This window comes from Botryllus schlosseri, chromosome 14, assembly GCF_051294905.1.
Source record: "Botryllus schlosseri isolate E-star chromosome 14, Bs_hap1, whole genome shotgun sequence".
Lineage (NCBI taxonomy): Eukaryota > Metazoa > Chordata > Ascidiacea > Stolidobranchia > Styelidae > Botryllus > Botryllus schlosseri.
Window position 1 is genome coordinate 20,806,550 of NC_137249.1, and position 22,210 is coordinate 20,828,759.

The 22,210-nt window shown below is 40.7% G+C and overlaps 1 protein-coding gene across 1 annotated transcript in view; it reads right to left on the reverse strand.

Moving 5' to 3' along the window:
* Positions 1–14,334: 14,334 nt before the first annotated feature.
* LOC145455393 (lysosomal-trafficking regulator-like) overlaps positions 14,335–22,210 on the reverse strand; it is a 60,949-nt gene continuing 53,073 nt past the window's right edge. The window contains exons 51-60 of the mRNA XM_080333363.1: positions 21,449–21,654; positions 21,074–21,177; positions 20,637–20,750; positions 20,053–20,248; positions 19,311–19,417; positions 18,714–18,976; positions 17,938–18,106; positions 17,006–17,243; positions 15,865–16,096; positions 14,335–15,024 (exon numbers count right to left, since the gene is read on the reverse strand). Of these exons, the coding sequence (XP_080189489.1) occupies positions 14,877–15,024; positions 15,865–16,096; positions 17,006–17,243; positions 17,938–18,106; positions 18,714–18,976; positions 19,311–19,417; positions 20,053–20,248; positions 20,637–20,750; positions 21,074–21,177; positions 21,449–21,654 (1,777 nt within the window). The 3' untranslated portion in view covers positions 14,335–14,876. The remainder of the gene's footprint in view (positions 15,025–15,864; positions 16,097–17,005; positions 17,244–17,937; positions 18,107–18,713; positions 18,977–19,310; positions 19,418–20,052; positions 20,249–20,636; positions 20,751–21,073; positions 21,178–21,448; positions 21,655–22,210) is intronic.

Genomic DNA, 22,210 nt, shown 5'->3' on the forward strand with positions numbered 1-22,210 from the left:
TCGACCAGTTTTCAGTTTATTCGTGACGCGAGACACGTTTTGTACTCCATCAATAAAGCTGACTGAATGATCCGTGAGAGTCCCTAAAAAGCTCGTATCGCTGCAACATATTGTATTTTTTAATGTAAAAAATCTCCGACTCTCAATTTACTATTCACAATTTCATCATTTCAATGCGCCACAAGTCTACGATACGATAAAAAGATAGTAAGGCGTCGAAAAGACTTGGAGTAGTCTTTCAAAACAGACCATAGGCTACCATGGGTTACCAGTAGAGTAACCATATTTTGGGAATCTGAAAAGCAGACACATTTTAAAAAATTTCCAAACTGACAAACTGACAATACCGGAGTAAATCTATTGCGAGTTTGCAGTTGGTTGCGAGAAAGACCTGCCGGACAGTTACTTGAGCACTGATTTTATATATCTCAGTTGAATCGTAGCATACATTCAGCAAAAATTTTCAAAAATGAGGACAGATTTTCAAAAAAGAGCACATCTGGACGTCCTCCGAGGACCAGACTTGCACAAACTAATGGATTTTCAAAAAGCGAAACTAGAACTAGAACTACTCAATTTTAAAACTATATAGCAACTATAACTAGAACTAGAACTAGGCTACCCATTTTTTTTTCAAAATGCGCAACTACAACTGAGAACAAGAACTACCCAATTTTCAAAATCCGCAACTAATGTCCATTCTCGGTGGTGTCTATTCTCGGTAATGACCATTCTCGGTAATGTCAATTCTAGGTAATGTACATTCTCGGTAATGGCATTCTCGGTAATGTCCATTCTCGGTAATGGTTTTCTCGGTATTGGTATAGAACCATCGTATGCACACATATGGTAGACTTTTGTTTTGTGACTTACTGAAAATTAGGGGTTCTCCGAAGGCAAGTAGATAAGCGTAGGACAGACCTGGGCATTTTACGGCCCGCGGGTCAAATGCGGACTATACGTGGGACGTGCGGATGAAATTCTGAGGAAAAATAAAATCTGTCCCAAAAGACCCTATTTCATGTTGATTTACGGAATAATTTGGATTCACCTTCGAGCTTTTCCATTTTGAAAACTTGTGTTTCACTTTTTGCAAGAAACATGATTATGATAATGCACATCAAATCATTCGGCGTGCTATGAAAATAATATTTCCTGTCACTTTTCCCTCGCGTGCCATGGGTAGCCGATCCCTGACGTATTCTATATTCATAATAAAGTCGATATAACATGGATTAAGTTAAGTCGGAATATGACATAAGCACGCATTCATTCGCCTGAAGCTGCGAGAAGACGAAGTCGGAAAACCTGCCAGCGAAATTACCAGAACAACAGGACGATTTTACTAATAAGCTACACCTGTTAGGGATAGTGACCAAGCTGTAACATCCATACATTTTGGTGTCTTCTAAGACGTGTCCATGGGTTGGTGTGGTTAAAAAGCGTTAACAATGTTTCTTGTTTACCATTGTTTTGAATAATTACGTGGGATGGATATTAAATTTGTACTGCGACTCAAAATTCCCAATTGCCTAATAGTAAACACATCCACACAGAAGCTTGGGTTAACCACGTAATTCCTTGCTTTCAATGCATAAATTATTAGAAATAGCCTACATACACCGCAGAATATAGTGCAAACTTTTGACTTAGCTCGCTAACGTATTTCCTGTCTGTCATTCTCAGAAAATAGTTGCCCGCCTGTGACGTAGGGGTCCGCAAGTCAATAAAGGTTTAGAACCGTACAGAACTGGATTTCATTCTCCTAGTCAACCAATTAATTTTTTATTTTATCGGAATCAGACATGGGGTAATCGCGATTAGTAATCGTAATCGATTACGACGATTACAGCATTTTGAAGTAATCGTAATCGCAATCGATTACATTCGAAAAAATCCGAAGTAATCGTAATCGTAATCGACTACTTCCCATATCTAATCGATTTCTTTGTGAAAGAACGATTACTTTTTGTTTGTACAAGGACTATGACGTAAACTGAATATTCGTGAACAAGAATGAGATAATATACCACGTTAGCGATAGCACAAACGTCTGATTTTCAAACGCCACTACTCATTCTTACGTCAGAAGTATTAGCTCCGCTCGTCATTGCGTAAGAAGTATCCACACATAGTAAACAGACGTGCGGTGGACATTGTAGTGTGATTGTAAGAACACCGCCGTGGTGTATATCAGGTTATCAATACACTACAGAAGCCCTTACCTCGCAGCAGGATATTGATCACCACTCTGCCTATAGTTTCAAATAGTAACTTCATCATCATTGGTTTATGTATTGATGTTTGGTTGTGCCCAGTTAAACGCAGTTTCAACGTTTGGCTTGGCTTGGCGAGCAGTAGGCCTACGTACGCACGTACGTACGTACACCTGACAAAAATTCGGAGTTTTGTATACGTCGAATAAAACATTGCAGTTTCCACAACGAAGCATTACAAATAAACAGCTGCTAGTGCTGATATATATCATAACCGAGCCGTGCTTAGCCGTTTCTCGTAACAGCAGCTCGCAGTATCTGTATTAAGTTGAAGGCAGAATTTTATTGTTCACTATATCTTATTCTCTTATAACGACTTGAAACGGGTGCCAATCGTTATTTCACAGTTCGTTACTCAGCATTTTGACCTGCCGCCATAACTATCCGCTTATATAGCCTGACATGTTAGCTTGGGTTGTAGCTAGAGTCAGAACCAACAGCAATTCGTCCCCCAGTCCAACCGTTGGTCAATTTTCAAAACTGAATTTCGTCAATAATATTGGTCATTGAATTTGATTACTATTCATTTTTAACCTCTCTCAGCCCCGAGTGTCAGATTTACCTGTAGAGCTGGGGCACGTAGTTCATAATTATAGCATCTGGTATGTTGTTATAATTACTTTATTGTATGTTGTTAATTCGTGACCTCCAGTCTGTTGATTAATCAACAGATATTGTACTCGCCCAAACATAGCAGACTAAAAGAATATCTTTCGTGAGACGCACACGCAAATTGTCATGGCTTTATTCCTATGTGGATGCGCCGGGTGGCATTTGCATTGTGGGCTCAGATTGGAAGGACAGGACCAGGGTTGTAATGACTCGAGTCATGACTCGACTCGAGTCGGACTCGAGTCACGATTTTTTGATGACTCGACTTGACTCGAGTCATTTTCTCAAAATACTAAAATGACTCGACTCGACTCGAGTCAATTTCTGTATTGACTCGACTTGGACTCGAGTCATTGTGCATGACTCGATACGCAGACCGCCAAGACCGACATTTCATTGTAATTTCGAAGAATAGTAAAGTAACCACGCTATTGGGATTTCGTCTATGGGTACTGGTACTTGAAAATGCGACCAAAAACTGCTAAAAGTGAGGAAAATTAGTATATTAGAAATGCGAACCAGTCGATATCACCAAACAGAGTTATAAATGGTGGGTTTAACAAGACATTAACAGGAATCTGAGCAGTCAACACAATGACTTGGACTCGACTCGAGTCATAATACCGTGACTCGGACTCGACTCTATTTTCGATGACTTGGACTCGGACTTGACTCGGTGGTGAATTGAAAATGACTCGACTTGACTCGAGTCAAAACTATAAAACTGAGATTGACTTGTGACTCGGTGCCTTGTGACTTGGTTACAATCCTGGACAGGACTATATTATTAGTCACGCCCACCCAACGCGGCTATTGACAATGGACGAATACCTTAAGTTTCGGCCAAGGTATTTCTTTGGTATCACATCCCGTGGAGTTGCGTGTTGGCTGAAACTGCATATGTCTTTTGGTGTGTTGTGGGATCGTGGCGCGGTAATGACCGGCTCCGAAAGGCCTGTTCCCATAAAATAGCCTATGCATGTTTTTTTTTAGGGGGAGAGGTATGCATTTCAAACCCAGCTATCTACTGGAACAGGGGTCACCAACCGTTTTGAAACAAAAAGCTACTCCTTTTGTAGTGTGTACTGATTATTGCGACGACCGACGGGTTACCACTTACTCCCGCCGTTTATCCGTGATCCGTTGGATTTCTTCACTTAGAGGAAGACAATCAGAGCACTGGGCCGGGTTTCCGCCCCTTACCAAGAACATAAAACGCTCAATCGCCGAGACTCACGCCAGCTCCTCCGGGCTCAGTTGCGTTGCTGCAGTGCGCGCCGAAGCGCCAATCTACGCGTCGAGACTCGGGAATATTAACTATAGATTGCCGTTGAGCCACCGCGTGGGCGAAGACGGGCAATGCCCCGAGCGACTGCGTTCGTATGTTCCCTGGGGTCGGCCGACCGATGTTCAACTGCTGCTCATATGAAACCAGCTTCAACTTTCAAATCTTTCATTTGAATATTTGCTACAGCGACCGCGGGCGACTCATTTGGTCCGCGTTGGTGACCCCGGTACTAGAGACATTTGAATCGCGAAGCTCGAAGAACATTTTCAAGAATTAATTGAATTCTCGAAAATACTCTATAATTTATGTTGATTTACGAAATACTTTTAAGTCCCCCTCGAGTACGCTCCCCACCATATTAAGGAATTTGGGGTGCGGCAGGTAAAGACCTGGCAATAATCCAAATCGTTAGGTGCGATAAATCATCCCAAAGTTGGGCAATTGGTATATTATGACGTAATAAGCAAATGACGCATGATGTATGAAGAGAGTTGATATCTCATTAAGCCGTTTCATCGCAATTCTTGTGTATTGTCTTCCAATATATCATTTAAGATTACAGTCCTAAGAAGCAAAACAAATGTAATCGTGAGTAATCGTGATTACTTTTCGAATGTAATCGTAATCGTAATCGACTACTTCGTGATTTTGCTGTAATCGTAATCGTAATCGTAATCGCGTGATTCTGAAGTAATCGTAATCGCAATCGATTACATTCATGAAGTAATCACCCCATGTCTGATCGGAATATCAGACATTGAACAGACATTTCAACAGAACGGGGTTTTGAGTTTGAAATAGGGCAGATTCCGACCCCAAAAAGTCAGCCCCTGGCTGCGCCACTTTTCGCAGTGTTGGTTCTGAGCGAGCAATGGCTGCGCAAACATCATTCAACAAAACTCCGGCATCTCAATTTGCCCAAAACCACGACACGTGTTTTCTAGTTGTTCGGCAACTAATATTCTTTCCAAATGTGCAACTACAACTAGAACGTACTAGGCCTACTCAATTTTCAAAATCCGCAACTAGAACGAGAACTAGAACTACTCAACAAAATCGTTAGTTAGTTGACCATCAACTAACTAATGTTTAGTTTTTACAAGTCTGCTGAGAACACTTTCAAAAATATCAAAAATGAGGACAAATCCTCTTTAAAGAGGGCGTATGGTAGGCCTATTGGTAATCATAGCCTAACATTATTTGTATTTTGGTCGAATAGAACACTTGATTGCATCTTATAGCCTATGTAACTACATTTGTATTTCGCTGGATAGAACACTTGATTGCATTTTATATGCAAGTTTATCTACATCTGTATTTTGTCGGTTAGAATAGGGCTCTTGAGCCGGGTGTATCGTACACCCCAGGGTGTACCAAAATTTTAAAAGGGGTGTTCTGGGGGTGTACCAGATCCGCATCAAAATGGACCAATGACTATCGCTATCACAATAGAGAGGCAAGTTTATGCTTCAGAATATGTTGACCAGATGTGCAATATCGTACAATTTTTACATCAGCTGTACGGAGATTGTAGAATACCTTCCTTTTTGATGTCACAAGCAAATGCTTCTATACTCTTCATTCAAACGGCGCGCAGTAATGGACTTATTGATGGTTACTTTTTAAGTAGAACAGAATGGAGTTGACATGTATTCCGTTGGTACTTTCTGCGGAATGCTTATAAATTAGGCTTACCATATTTTGGAAATCTAAAAAGAGGACACTTTTTTAGAAATTTGAGACTTGCAAAACCGGAGAAGAATTCTCAAAATTCGGTGAACTTTGCCCACTTTGTGATCGGATGACTAAAAAAAAGGTCAACTTTCCCTCTCAGAGCCCAAAATACCGTTTCCTCCTCCACATTGCCGGGTGGTTGACTAAAAAAGGTCATCTTTTCGTTAATCGCTCAAAATACCGTTTGAGCGTCACTGCTGTGCTAATTTACGGCATATCACTCGCATTTTGCTCTAAATATGACCTAAATCTTCAAAAATGAGGACAAAGCTCAAAAAAGAGAACAAAAGGGCGTCCTCTGAGGACAATTTCAAAAAAGTCAAAAAAGAGGACAAATCCTCAAGAGGACGTATGGTAACCCTATTATAAATAGCCCAGTGAACATGATTGCAGGATCGTAGCCAAGGTATCTCGGGGGTCAAGTTTGAGAACATTGTTCCAGATGGTGGTCGGATAACCTCGAGCCCTGATTAGTATTAGGCATTTCCAATATATAAGTTGCAGCCTTGTTCATTCTTATTTTAACTGGCCAGAGGTGGCCAACATGCAGACGTACGGTTGCATGCAGCCGTTAAGCAATAATTAGACGGGCCCATACAGATAATTAAATAAGCGTGTGTTAGCGACCGTAAATGTGCAATTCGAATTAACGAATTGTTTCCTAAATCTTTGAGAGATTTTTATTAAATTTAAAAATTTTATTCCCGCTTAGCGAGATTCAGGGTGACATGGGTTTTTGATTTTAGTATAATAGTGAAATCTGATCCGCACCGTACAAATGCGAACCGCAAAGGAAAATGATAAACCAATACCAATTCGGAATCGTGTGCGTCTCACGAATGAAGGTTTTTTAGCATCTTCATCATCATTGGTTTATTAGCAATTTCATCAGTTCAATACACCACAAAAATGCGATACAATGAAAAGACAGGAAGATGTCGAAGCGACAAGGAGTAGTCTATGGAATCTGACACCCACCTTGGCCTAGGCGATGTAAAGAGGAGGCATGCCCACTGAATGAAAGTAAAGAAGATAGTATAGAAAAAGAATGCGACAAGAAATAGGGCGGCATGTCATGGGAAGCGAGATCGATAGGTCAGTCGTGGTCCGGTAATCCGGCAAGGAGGTTGAACATTGAACACCCATGGATTAGACATACTATACGTGATCAGTAGGGCAATTTTTTGTTGCACTAAAATCACGAGAAAGTTGCATTTAATTTCAACAAAATATGCAGTAAAAAGTTGCATTTATAATTTTGTTGAATTATTAGTGTATGAGACATTCGAAAGGCTCCGTTGTATAACCTAGTTCCTGCAGAACTGTCAAATTTGTTATTTCGCAATTTAACGGTCTGACGAAAACTCCAAAAATTACATTTTTCCCCGGCACACAGCAAGAAAATTACGCAATGCGGGAATAATTTCCCCCAAAATTCCAAGCAGCATAGCGATAACCCCTTCCCCTTAAAACAGTGGTTCCCAACCTTTTTCCACCCGCGTACCATTTCGAGGTTTTATGCAGTGCTCGCGGACCACCTACATCCACCATTTATGACGTCATAATAACGTATTTGACCTTTGCGAGGTGTAATAACAAATTCTAATAAACTATGCATTATCAGCCAGGGTTGATGATGAGATGCAAGGAATTGTGTTTCACCACCAGTCATAAGAAGAACAACAACATAATGAAATAGAAACAGACAACATAAGTTCATTTGTTAATGCAGGGGTGGCCAACCTTTTTGCTATTCACAGCCGCATTTCGAGTAGTCATGTAGCCTACGGCCGCATTCCAGGACATAGTTCGTAATGAACAAACTGGATGACAAATACCCATTTTAAACTGTCCATGTCAATTTTCGATGAGCTCCAGACTAACCTGTTAATTCATATTGGCGCACGTACCGAAATCGCGAGTGGTCATGATATGAATGGATAACTTGGTTAGGTCATGGTCGCGCGAAGCGCGAAAATTTTTCAGATTCACGAATGAATTTTGTCATTAATATTCTTAGTTTCACTAATTACTAATTATTTATTCTTTCTCAGCCAATGTGATCAGATTCTCCGGTAAAGTTGATGGACGGTGTGTTTTCGAAAATTGAGGGCATTAGTTGTAAATGATGATGTATCTTTGGGTGGATCAAATGTAATAAGTCACTTTGTTGAATACTGCTATTTCCTGATATCCCATCAGGATTGGGGGTATATTGGAAAGATATTGAAATCGCCCGAACACACCATAGAAACAAATTTCTTTCGTGAGAAGGACACGATTCCAAGTTGGTATTTTTATCTGGGGCGCATCATTTTTCTTTGCTGATCACATCTGTACTGTGGTGCTCATGTTGCAAAGGACGCTACTACATTAATATCGAAAAAATGAGGTCGCGTTGAATCGCACCCAGCGCGAAGAAAATTTCAAAGGTAATCAAAATCTCCAAAACTTTTGGGAGTAAATTCGTAAATTCAATTATTTTCATGTCGACGGCTGCCAACACATACAATTGAAATACATATCCACGTCCGCACAAATTTCCTTCTACTGCCGCAGGTTGGCCACCCCTGGTTCAATGCGATGGCTGCATTTGTTTATTTTCCACTAGCTGGTCGATGCTTGGCATATGTTTGCTCACAGCGCATTGAAAGTCATGCATGAGTGCAACAAGTCGGTATCGTTTCTTCGACGTACCTTACCACGACAATGCCGCGGCGGCTTCAGAAAACTCAAAATCAACCCCAACTGAACTAATAACTCCGGTGTGTCCATTCGGTCGAAAAAAACAGAATCTACTCGCGTACCACCTGGAAGACCTTCGCGTACCACTAGTGGTACGCGTACCACAGGTTGGGAACCACTGCCTTAAAACAAGTAGAGTAACACACACCAAACCCCGTAGGTCCGTAAACTTGACCAAGGGCATTACAGAAAAACTCACTCTTGGCGACTTTAACAAAATCAGTGAAAATGTAATTTTCGGCGGTCTCGCCTGAGCGTTCGTGAAATGGGAAACTATTTCAAATTTAAATTATAGAATTAATAAAGCGATCTATTTACATATTATTCGGGCACCGTCGTGCTTGGCAGGGGGACTTGAACTTCTCTCCATTGTGTCATAGGTATAGCAGTGAGATGCAGCTAACCCATCATATAGCTCTTTATTGTTATGCAAATCGAAGAGAGTATATAACCATACAGAAATAGTTATAGTATGTTTTTAAATCACTCCTTTGCGTTTTTACGCAGTATTTGACAAAAGTTACCGTAAAATCGGCTATGAAAAATAGAGAAAAGTTGCAAAAAGTTGCACTATTAAATCCCTCCAAACAGTCTCGGCTCTGCCATGTTTCTATGTGTCGGAGGTTTATCTGGGCTCCTAATCGCCGATCCCGCTGTAAATACAGCGCCTTCAAAGGTCCAGTGGAAGAGAGAGCCGAACTCTTGGAAGATGGCAGCTACAGATCACGATGAAGGAGCAAAAAGCAAAAAAGAAACCTGACGTTAATGAAATTCATATACTGGGCGCAAATGACTGCGATAAGCGCCAATGATGTGTCAATAAAACAAACAACAAACAAATCCCTCCAAACAGCTTAAACACCATAGTACATAGATTCCGAGTATCTACGAAGCTGTCGGAATAAGCTGTAAAAAAAGTTTCAAAAACTTGCCCTATAGTGATCAGTGTTATGTGGTCAGGGCTGTACGAGTTTCTAGTAAGCGTTAAAAGGTTGAACCGCGACGAAAAAGGTTGAAGAGTATAGGCCTTCTGGGATACAACACTTGATTGCATCGTATATATGCGAGTCTATCTGGATTTGTATTTTGGCCGGATAGAACACTCGGTTGTTTCTTCTATGCGAGCACAATCTATACGCGAGTATATCTACATTTGTATTATGGCCAGATAGAACACTTGATTACATCTTATATGCGAATCTATCCACATTTGGATTTTGGTCGGATAGAGCCCTTGATTGTATCTAGATATACCAGTCTATCTAGATGTTTTATTTTGGCCGGATAGAACACTTGATTTCATCGTCTATATGTGAGTCCATCCCCATTTGGATTTTGACCGGATAGATCCCTTGTTTGTCACAGTGAGTGTATGTACGCCTATACCTTTGGGTTTGGCCGGATAGAACGCTTGATTCTCTCAAAAACGATTTCTGCCAGCAATCATTTTTCACTCGCAGGAAATACGCTGGATTTCGGATAGGAATGCAAAACTAAACCCAACAACCAGTTTGGCCGAGAAGTAGGGATGGTGTGAACCTCTGAAAGGTTCAGGTTCGTGTGAACGCGAACCTTTTTGAAAGGTTCTGTGTGAACGCGAACGTGAACCTCGTGACGTCACGTGACGTCATATTGCTAATTCCAACCCTTTCTTTCAATGAAGTGGTAGCCTAATATGCCCTATATTAATGTACACGATACCTAGTGAAGATTCGGCCCACATAATGCCACAATGCTGAAGTACATATCGGCGTTTTAAACGTCGCTAAATGTATCAACCGCGGTAATCAAAGGATATAATAATTGCATAAAATCATTACATTCCGTCGCTTTGCCAACAATTTCGACGAGGACTTACCAAGGAATATAAGCTTACGCCTTAACGGTCTTAGCCAGACCGGACAATGTGTTAGGAGTCTGAGTATTGCTATATTGATATTGAGCAGAGTGTACAACGGGTTTCTATACTCGCTACCGATACCACAAACAACAATTAAGTTATGCAGCAGTAGCACGCACCTTAATCGCACGGATTTGGTTTTAATGATACAGTAAAGATATGAAGTCAAGCAGTACGACCGTTCGATTTTTTTACATCAGAAGACGATATCAATGTCATTGATTGGTTGACTAAGCACCATTCGCTGACTACGTATATCGATTGCGGGTCAGGGTCACAGCAGAGAGTCACTAAATATTCACAAACGGAAAGCTGGATATTCCGAGAAAATTTTTGCAACAAAGCAAGTACAACTTCTAAGGTTGTCGAGGTGCATGGTGCATGCTCGTTTAGTGTTGATTTTTTATGCTGCCAGCACCATGCATGGAGTGGCCCGCAGTTGGAATGCAATAAATTTGAGCCAAAGATCCTATAATGGAGTGAAAATTACAATTTCCCAAAAGGTTCACAGTGCAGAACCTACCAAGGTTCTGTTGTGAACGCGAACCTCTAAATTTCCGAGGTTCACACACAGAACGCGAACGTGAACCTCACGTTCACACCATCCCTACCGAGAAGGGTTTTAGTTGAAATCAAAACGAGGGAAAAGAGTTGCCTTTTTAAAGACACTTGATGGCCTAAGGCCCTAAGCCAGAGGTCAGAAGTCTTTGCTACCAGCAACGCGTAAGGATGTGCTTCCTACGATCGATCAGAGTAACATAATTTACCAATATACGTGCCGATGTGACAGTCGGTATGTGGGTCGCACATCTCAACACTTGCAACAAAGACTTCGTCAACATGTCCCACGTCAAATTAGGAATTCGCAGGGTGATGACATGTCTGCTTCATCATCACAGTCCCTATAGTTACCATGAGTGATTATGACCAAGTAACAGCATGTAATTCTGCCATCGGACAGCACCTATTGAGAGAGAGAGAGAGAATCTTTATTCGTATACATTACATATCAACATAACACTACAAAAATGTAACAGTGAAATGCGACATGCAAGGTAGACGGGAGGCTCGATATGACATAGTCTTCAGAGCCGAGCCTCCCAGAGTGTGCAAAACATTACAATATCAATTAGTTTTCCATAGTTGCTCGTGGTCGTTCTCTTTTTCATTTAAAGGTCCTTGAATCAACCATTATAAAGCTGCAAAAGCCGATCCTCTGCCGCCAGAAGGAACATCTCTACACGCTGGAAATAATCCATTAGTGTTGTTTTGTCATTCGGCTGTTCTACAGCTGATTTTGTGTGTGCTGTACCGTAACCGTGCGCTGTTTACTTATAGATAACTAACCTACGACTTGTGTGCTTGTCATTATTACGTCACAACGATAAAATTATTCCTATATTTCGAACTTGGTTAGCCTCATTTACTGGCGTTCACTGCTGAAGAGAGCCAGTCGAAAAGCTTCCAGTGGAATAAATTTAACAATATGAGCGTATTGTTTGCTGCAGGATTAGGATTTGGATTTGGATTAGGATATAGAAATTTCAAATCCGCTCATCTCTGCTACGCATGGTGGAAATCATCGAAACATACGATTTTCGTTACCATTACGAGACCCAATGTTTTCGAGCACCGAGATAATACGCAATCCTTATCATTTTATGAACGCCGATTGTGCTTGTCACTATAGTACGACAACCGTGAAATCTTATTGGTACGAGGTAGGTCCCTCTTACTGTTGTGCATCATAATGAATGGCAGGCCTACTCGACTCATTGAATCACTCAGGTATTCGATTTTTTGACAGCCCTAATCGCAATTCATATGCATTACATTATCATTGTGTCGCCCACAGCCTAAATCTTCGACGTAAATCCGCAAATTGACAATTTAGGTTCCCAGAATGCGTCCGTCTTCAAATCGTTCATTGGGTCGGGATTACAAATCTTATTTTAGCAACTTGTGCGAATATCCGAGCCTGATGAAAATGTAGCGCACGGATCCGTTCAGTATATTGAGAAAACTTGTTTTGCAGCGATCGCTTTCACGATTTCATGCTTTTTAGATTGATATCCTGCAAAAAATGTGCGAATCCCGACCGGTGCAGTCATAAAAATGAAGCCAACAGTTGAAGTAACTTATCGTTTTTAGTCATATGGAGGAGGTAATGGCATCCAAAATACGCCCCCTGGTAAAACATTTGGAGCCGCTAGCCTAAAGAGAAGCGCCTGTTGCTTTTCTGCTGTTCAGCAGGCTGCTGATTCGTCAGCTTCCTTACTAAACTTTTGTGAAAATTAAATGTTGATACCCTTTGAAAACATCCCCGAAATTCCTCAGCCTATCTTCCTGATTGGAAGATTGAACTACTTCTACTTGACAAACTGAAAATAGCGAAAAGTAAGTATAAGTAGATCACAAAATATTACGAAGTAGAAGTAGCGAAAATCAGATCTACTTGAGTAAGTACCAGAAGTAGAGGAAAACTACTTGAGTACTTCGAAAAAGTAGAAGTAATTCGTTACTGACCACCTCTGTGTAGGACTATGGTCGCTCTTGTGCTAAATGGGCAAGCTTAGACGGATAATAATTGCTATCTCTTCAATACCGGTATAAATTATTTGAAGCATAAAGCAACGACAATGCAGCCTATGCAAGTAGTCATCACATTCTACAAGTTAACGGAAAATAAATAACAGCTACATAAGTAAGGGAATGTATTTGCTCCGCATTACGTATTGGCCGTCGCTACTATATAATTCCTACAAGACAGCCAAGACTGTTGTATTCCGAAATCGATAGCGCGTTTTACTGTGCCGTGATTGTCCAATTGTTAGCGAATAGTGCATGAGGCAAATTCGTTTGTGCCTCACCTGGCTATTGTTTCTATGCGATGGCATTGTTTGTAATAAAGCCGAATGACAAATTCCTTGGCGATTTTGAAGGGGTTCTGTTGGTCTGACACTGTTAATATTTGGATTTTCGGAATCAGTGTGACGACAGCATTTGATTGATCCCAGTTTTTCTGAATTCCGAGCTATTTATGATGAATTGCATTGTCTCCGGTGAGGCATGACCCGCCCGTGCCTCACCTGTGCCGCAACTCTCCTTTCGCGCTGTATTTTCGAATAATAATTATGCAAATTGATTATGTTGAGTGAAAATATGCTCAAATTTAGTTGTTTATGAACATCGATGTAAAATATCAATGGTCATCGACTCAAGGAGGGGTTTCACAATTTTCACTAATTCGCCCTGAGGACAGGTGAGGTACTGCCTCATTGGACCGCACGCCACTGGTCTAAACTTGCCCATTTAGCACAATAGCGACCAGTCCTACATGTATTGTATAATGAGGGATTGCAACGGCTATCAGTGTGCAAAGTAAATGCTCTCCATACCCGCTGCTGTTGTTATTCACATTTTGGATATCTCTATCAGATAGGCTACTTTACGTGCCTGTGTGTGTGTGTGGGAGGGGGGGGTCACTGGTTTTTACTAATTCACTGTCATGCCTCAGAGTTCTCAGGTACACAAATGGTCCGATGTCCATAGAGACCAGCGGTTCTTATGTAGTGTTCCACAGACCTACAGGGGTTCCACGAGACAGTTTCAGGGGTCAACACTCTGTTTCGAATGTATAGTTAGTAAGTTAGATATGTATTTTGATTTTCTTAGGACTTCGCTAAAATTAGGGGTTTTGCGACGGCTTGCAGATTAGCCGTGTTATTAAGCTGTTACAGACTAATGGAGGGTCCTGCGGATTCAGCGCGGTCGTGGGGCGCGATACAAAAAATTCCATTTATTGATGAAGGAAAAAATCTAAAGGCATCACTGATCACAATGCTACAATTCGAAATAGAAGCAGAATAGGATATCAGTAAATGAATAAACGGCGGCAATTCAATGTCAACGTATCATAATAACAAATGCTGCAAAACGCACGAGTAATAAAGACAAAGCTGTACACAATATAACACATGATAAGCAATACAAACGAATGAATTATCGGGTCGGAAAATCATACAAAACCGTATCAACGAATGGAGCGGTGTCGTCCAGTGGAAAAGGAAATGGTCAAGGCTGGCGGGTATAAGAAGAAAAGTCATGATATCGACAAGCAATCTATCGCATGCATAGAAATGTTCCGGGAATAGAAGAAGAATGTGGCAATGGACATAGAAATTGTGTAAGCAGTGTAGCTACAGAATCACAGATCGGTACGAGAATTTACAAGGACAGTTGACATTCTGAGAAAGTCAACTTTTTGCATATGAGCATCGTAACCAAAAATAACATCCGGTAAGAACGCGAGTCTGAAGTGTCACGTAGGCGTTTTAACCTCGCTCAAATTCAGAAAGGAGATGAGCATCGGGTGTTTGTCTTCGATCTTGTTGCTGAAACAGAAGCCGAGTACTTTGCCGTCGTCCGTGGCCGCGTAAAGAACCTCGTTGTCCGACGTGTAAGTGAGACTTGAAAAGAATTGAACGAAAACGTATTAAAAATTTTCGTATTCATAGCAGCTTTGTGATATTTGCCTTGAAATCATGGTCATGTAAAAAAAGTTTTTTCATCTAGAGCAGTGGATGAAATTTGATTCTCAATGGCAATATTTACACATTTAGAACACAATCCGATGTGATATAGAGGTCATAATCATTTGGCTGAATCGAGTTATCATACTATCTACAGTAGCCTGTAACGCGTTTACGACAAGGCAAATGTTCCTTATCCCAGCACTAGAAGTCTAGAAAGGGTTGGTTTTGTACCATGATGTTCCTGTGCAGAGCTTGTTCAACATAATCACCATGTAAACAGCTACAAAAAAGTGCTTCGTAAAATGATTTGCGGAGACTATGGAAGATAAAAAACTTCGCTACACAATAACTTATTTATATTGGAACAAGCCAGAATATTGTGAGCTGACACACGTCATGGGCAACCGTCAGTAACTTTAGTAATGATTTCAAAGGAACTTTATATATCAACAGTCTTATCACTATGTGATTGTTGACAAGGTTCTTTTCAATTCTCTACTAGTTGCTGACGATTAAAACTGTTGTGTGTCAGCTGAAAATATTCTGCTTTGTTTTAGTACGAATAGATTTTTAAATTTTACGCCTAATTGATTGTTCGTGTGCTATAAATGTTTTAGCGTATGCATTCTACAGGTAAATTGAAAATACATAGAATATCTTATCTTATTACTATAATTCTATTTACTTCAGTCGGTCATAGACATGGGATGCTAGAAAAGTTCCTGAAAGGTAAAGGGGTATAAGTGTTAAAAAGGTTACGAAACACTGTCTTACCACGTTATCGGGCTCGTGATTCCGTCCACGCAGATGTCTCTGATCCACATGAGATCCCACGACGACCAAAGGCGTATAATGCCATTTGACATGCCGGCGGCAACCACGTTCACAGAAACACCTTCTGGTGCTGCGCTGAAAGTAACGCAGTCGATCTTTTGCTTGGTGTCCTGCGCTGCCAGAAGGCTGCCGTTGATCGTCCACAGACGGATGTGACTTCCATCGTCGTTGCCTGAAAACAGATTACTGAACAGATTACAAAACAGACTCTCGCATGTCGATTGTGACATCGTTCATCATTTCACACAGTAATCAACTACTTCTGATATCGGGTATATGGAAGTAGGGATTTCAAAAGAACTTTCTATATCAAGAGATGCATCACCAAAGGCATCATAATTGGATCATAACAAGACGAACAGGTGACTAAATGGGGCACTGCGCTCTACATATGATGCGGTCTCAGGTTAAAGATGAAATCGGGAAAAATTTGGAGAAAGCTGTCCCGGCAGATTAGGGGTTCTTGGTAGTTTCGAGGATGAGCTATTTAATAGCATGTAATGATTTAAACTGCTGTGCAGCCGAATATGTCCATTAAAGACTGTTCTCTCGACACCTGTTCTTTTCTCGTACAAAACAGAGTGGGTAAAGTATTTCCTCGTTACATCACAATATTTGGATAAGAATGATAAACATGAATGAATGAACCTGACTGTATCAATTCCCCCTTGCTTACGACCTACCAAATTGGTTCTAAATAAACAACTATAGACTTAAGTACTGAGTTAGTTATTCCACAAATTTTCAAGAAGCTGATTCCAGAGATATAACTAATCCAGTGGTTGCCAACCTTTTTATGATCACGCCCCAGTTTATGATTTGAAAATGTTCTATGGCCCACATCTAGAATTGGTACTAAGAAAGGTCAGCACCTATGCTAAGATAATTCCATATGTTTCGATCGTGTTGTTTCCAATAATGTGCATAGCATAATGCTACATGTTTTAGATACCGCGATATAACTGATTAAGGTTTCAAGAGTTCAAAAATCGGAATAAAGTATCGTTACTATAATTTCAGTAACAAAAAGAATCATCTCTCACTACGGCATTTAAATCATTTTAATTAACATCATCCTCACCTGATTCACAAACAGTGCAGATGTCTCCAGACGTTCTACTGATAGCCATGGCCGACACGGCAGTCGCGTGCCCCGTCAAGGACCTGACATAGGTCAGAGCGTCCAGGTCCCACAAGATGGCCGTTCCGTCCTTGGAACCGCTGGCCAGCACACGAAACTCTCCGCAAGACACCAGGCAGGTCACCTCGGCGTAATGACCGTACAGCGTCGTCGCTCTTTGGATTTCGAGGTCAGACGACTGTAAAACGTGTCAGTTAACAGCTACTCAAGAGGTGGTCAGCTCATAGCAGGGTTATAATGACTCGAGTCGCAATTTCTTACTGATGGGACTTGAGTCATTTTCTGAAAAATGGAAAATGACTTGACTCGAATGTACTCGAGTCATTGCGCATGACTCGGACCAAGACATATAAGTTGACACATTATATATGAATTACTATTCAAGTTTTTCCACTATGACTCGGACTCCATTGCTCCATGACTTGGACTCAGACTCGACTCAGTGATGAATCGAAAATGACTCGACTTGACGAGAGTCAAAACTATAAATGACAAATTGACTTTTGACTTGGTTGTAACCCTCACAAGCCTGGGTCATGGTAGTCAGGATTGCTACTCAATATGAAGCCAGGACTAAAATTTCCACTCAGTTGCATTGCACATATTGACTCGTCACTCGGAATTTTAGAGCTTTCTCACGTCAAGGTCAAGTCAATCCAAGGCAAATTTTCAAAGTAACAGGCATGATTCGCTTTGAGTCAGGAGCACCTCTAAAACATCTAAGGCTCGTCGTCAAGTCACGTAAAGTCATGACTCGAGTCAGCTTACATATTCTATTAACTACCAATAAGGTAATTTCATCCCAAGATCAAGTCAAGATTTTGGACGCTAAACAATCCAGTCGATTCATAGCACATTCAGAAAATCCCTACTTTGTCATGTAGCGGGTTGCATCTTGTCGCCACCACAGCGCCGGATCGATGGCCCAGCACAATAATCTGACAGTCCGACCCGACGATGGAACAGGTCACTTTATCGTCGGCGGGTGTCGACAGCAAGTTAATGTCGGGAAGCGACCTTTTGATCATCAACCGCACAACGCTGAACAAAAAGATGAAGATTTGACCGCGGTAATCCGGGAAATCAGCACATAAATTGTTGAAGACAATCTTGGAGTTACAGACTTTCAAATAATACGTTCATATCGAAATGCACCCAATATTTTCGGCCGACACTCGTCAGGGGTAATCGTCAGCAACTAGTACCGGAATTATATTCCTCTCTTTATTGAGTGTTATATTATCAACGAGAATTATAGTTCCGATAACCTTTACCAACGTGGCGCACTTAAAATCTCGATTGTTGAAACATATCATCTAAAACATCTAGTAAAAGGCTATACACGTTAGTAGAAATGACATATCTGTAAAGTCCAGCTGATCTGTGGCATTGTCACAAAGTGGAATGAAATAGGAATAGTCTGTATGTGGTGTAAGACTGATATTATTTTCTTTGTGGTCACACAAAATTTACATACTTAAACTTCTCATTTTATACGTACTCGTATGATGTCATAGTCAGTGATACTCGAATACTTTAGGTCTAATATTCGATTAGTAATTGAACTATTTAATAGACAATTGAAGAAGAAACATTGTATATCACCAATCGTATCACCAAGCATATAAATCCATAAGTAAATCATTACTTGTCGGGATATCCATACGATAACACAGCAGACCATTTCACGTTGATTGTCTTGGTTGATTTGACCCCCCTGTCCTGATCGTACATCACCAAAAGGGACATGTTACTCGCCAACGCACAGACGTCATTTGTTGCCAGCGGTACAAGATGTCCCACGTTGTCGGACAATGTCTTGGTCAGAAACGGCACAGGATCGGGGGCAGATGGGGATCCCAGGTATTTACCCCATTTTAGCCCGAGAACGCTGGACAAAGGTCTTTGTGGCTAAGAAAATAAAGAATAGTCATCCACTGATATTGATGTACAAGTTTCAAGATAGAAACATAGAGTCATAAACTATGCGATACAATTAGGAAGACAAACACCATGATACGTCAAGTAAACTGATTCCATATCTCTTATCAAGCATAAGAATAACCTCTAACAGCAACAATTTACGTAGGTGAAAATGCAGAGCTTAATTCCAATTTTTCAAATGAATATCTGCAATATTTGATATGAGCTCTTTGTGGATGGTTGGCTGTAGATCATATGAGTTTTAAATGTGATGGTGACAGGCCTATGTGAGTGAGAGTAAAAGAGAGAGGACAATACTTACAAGGGAGATTTGAGGTTCCTTTGAAGTTCCCCGATTGATAGCCGGTGACGTTGTTGTATCTTGCTTCAATGAATATTGCGGCAACACGATCGGTTTACCCGGAGGGACTGCTTCCAAAAAAAAATTCTAATCATTGATGGGCAACAGAATGGCAGTCGAATGTAAAATTTCCATATGGCATAAGATGGTTCAGTGTGCCCGGTTTTACCGATGCACATGCAAGGGACAGATCACGTCTTCTTTATCCAAGCACATGATGAGACATAGGTAGCAATAGGTAGTATTTTAAATATAAGAGTAATCGAAAACTAGCCATTAGGAAAGCCGTGATTAACTGTTACATAATGACCTGATTAGGACTAGGTTATACGAAACAGCTGGAGATGAATTGTCCTTTACTAACTGAAATCTTAGCATACCTTGTGAATGGCAATCCAAGAGCTCAGTCAGTAACAGTAGCATTTTGAATAAAGGAGTAATTGGAATCAATGATTACTGGATACATCATGACCTGATTAGAACATGGCTATAAGAAACAGCAGTCATGCAGTCTCACAGGGTTTTACTAACCGAAATCTCATCATACGATGTGAATGGCAATCACATACCTCAGTGAGCAACAGTAGTATTTTAAATAAACGAGGAATTGGAAATTAGGAAAGAAATGAATAACTGATACCTCATGACCTGAGTAGAACAGGACTAAAAGATACACTGAAGACAAAAAAAAGATATTTCGCACCTAACGATGATCTCCTCGACCCGTTGCTGGCTTTTCCCTGTGGTACTTTGTCTTTCATTTCTGATTTGATATTTTTAGACAAGTGCGGCGTCGTGAACAATTGCTTCGGTGTCTGTCCGTAAGTCTTAATCATGGTTTCCAGCGCCTTACGGTCGACCGGGTCTGTAGACGATCCCATGTCAGCGCCAAAGTAAGTCTGGGAGCACAAAACACATTGGGTCAAATCATTGTACAAAGCAGTCTGCAATGCTTATTAAATAAAACAGTGTGTAAATATGCTATTGGAGGTGCAGAACCTCAGTATACAATTGCATAATATATACGTAATGAAATAAACCCAAATATTTTTCGCTGACACTCATCAGGGGTAGCACATCAATTCTCAACTGGTTGTTGACGATCAGCACAGACGAGTGTCAGTCGAAAATTTTTGGATTTGTTTCAATATGAATATTTTATTCAACTGTACAGTATGCAGAAACATGGTTTTGTCGGAGGTCAAGGACGCAAGTGGACACAAGGAGAAAACTATCCACCTCTGTACGAATATCTCTTCAACGTTGGTTAGGGAAATTGAAACTCACCGCAGGATGAAACACATTCACAGCTTCAATGGCGGCCTCCCCACTTTGCTTGTAGCCAAACACCAAGTCAACCCATCCGTGCAGGTTGGCGGACACATAATCGCTCTCCAACGCCTGGGAAATGAAGATATCGGCTTGAGTTGATACGAAACTAATGGAGGCATCAATAAAATGATAAAATCAGCGATTAAGTTTAATAATAACAGTTCTGAATGACATTTTTTATAATTTGGCGGTTGATACAGTAGTACCACTAATCCAGCAACATGGAATTGAAAACGTAAACCCATTTGAAATGATAGATGTCTAGGTCGACATCAACCGCTCATTTCTAGGGTACGGTGTTGCATAAACAGATTATCATCTACCCCATCCACAATGGTAGCTGAAGATAATGGTTACTGGGGATCAAAAATTGATGGTAAAGTGAGCTATACCTGTCTGTGAATTAATATGAACAAACGAGGGTCAGTCTTGGACCAAGGCGGCAACGTAACGTGGTTTACACGCAGTCCGCATTGACGCACGCCAAAGTCGAAACCTGCAGAGAAAATCAACAACATTAAATCTTGATATTCTATATTATTAGTGCGGTAATTCAGTGGATGCCTCGGGAAACAATTCAACCTAATTCACATTCATTATGAATAATGAGCTGCCACAACTTTTGAAAATCGGATGGATAGATTAGGAATACTGGTGAATATGCTTAGTTACTGATACCGGTATTGGTTTTATTGAGTTAGGCAGAAAAATATTACATTGGTCAGGCTATAGTGATAATCGGTAAAAGGCAGAGAGAACGAACTCACCTTCGAGATTACACAGAAATTCCGGGAGAAAAAAGAATTCCGGAATCAATTCCTTCACGTCTGTTGTCGATGAATAACAAGACAAGCGATACGTGGTTTCCATCGAATGGAAAGTTCGGTCCGGTATGTCAAACGAGTCGTCCTGGTAGTCCAAAAACATCTGTGTGTACGGTGGCAGGCGTACCAGAAAATGGAGAACTGTCCCACTGAAAACAACAAATTTTAAAAGTCATATTTTGAAACGTCAAGTACTTTTAGAATTGATCAGGTAGTTTGAAAAGCTGCTGATGGGCCCAATGGCCTCAATATAGAAGAAGTTATTTGCTTTTATCGCCAAGGATTCCTACACATATTGAGAAAGAGAAAATTTGTCACTGTGAAAATCAGTAACAACAGAGTCTACCAAGCTGAGTCGGCCAGTCCGGGAGCATCGTATCACAGAAATCGTTGCTCCAAAACTTTAGATTAGCTAGTGGGAAAAATGTAAACGTCGGAACAACAAAAATCACAACACACAACTTCATGGAACAAATAGAACTGTATTGAATAAAATAACGTCATGACAACTACAATTAAGTAATACTTTGAGAGGAACGTCGAGACACTGTTTTTCGAGCACACAAGGATATAATTACGGAGATCAGACGGTAAGTAATTCCTTATATTGACACCAATAAACGCGATTGAAAGCCTGTGGAAAATAGTGACGAATGGGGACTCATTATTAGAGTTTATTCAAGGAAAAAAATAATTCAGGTTTAG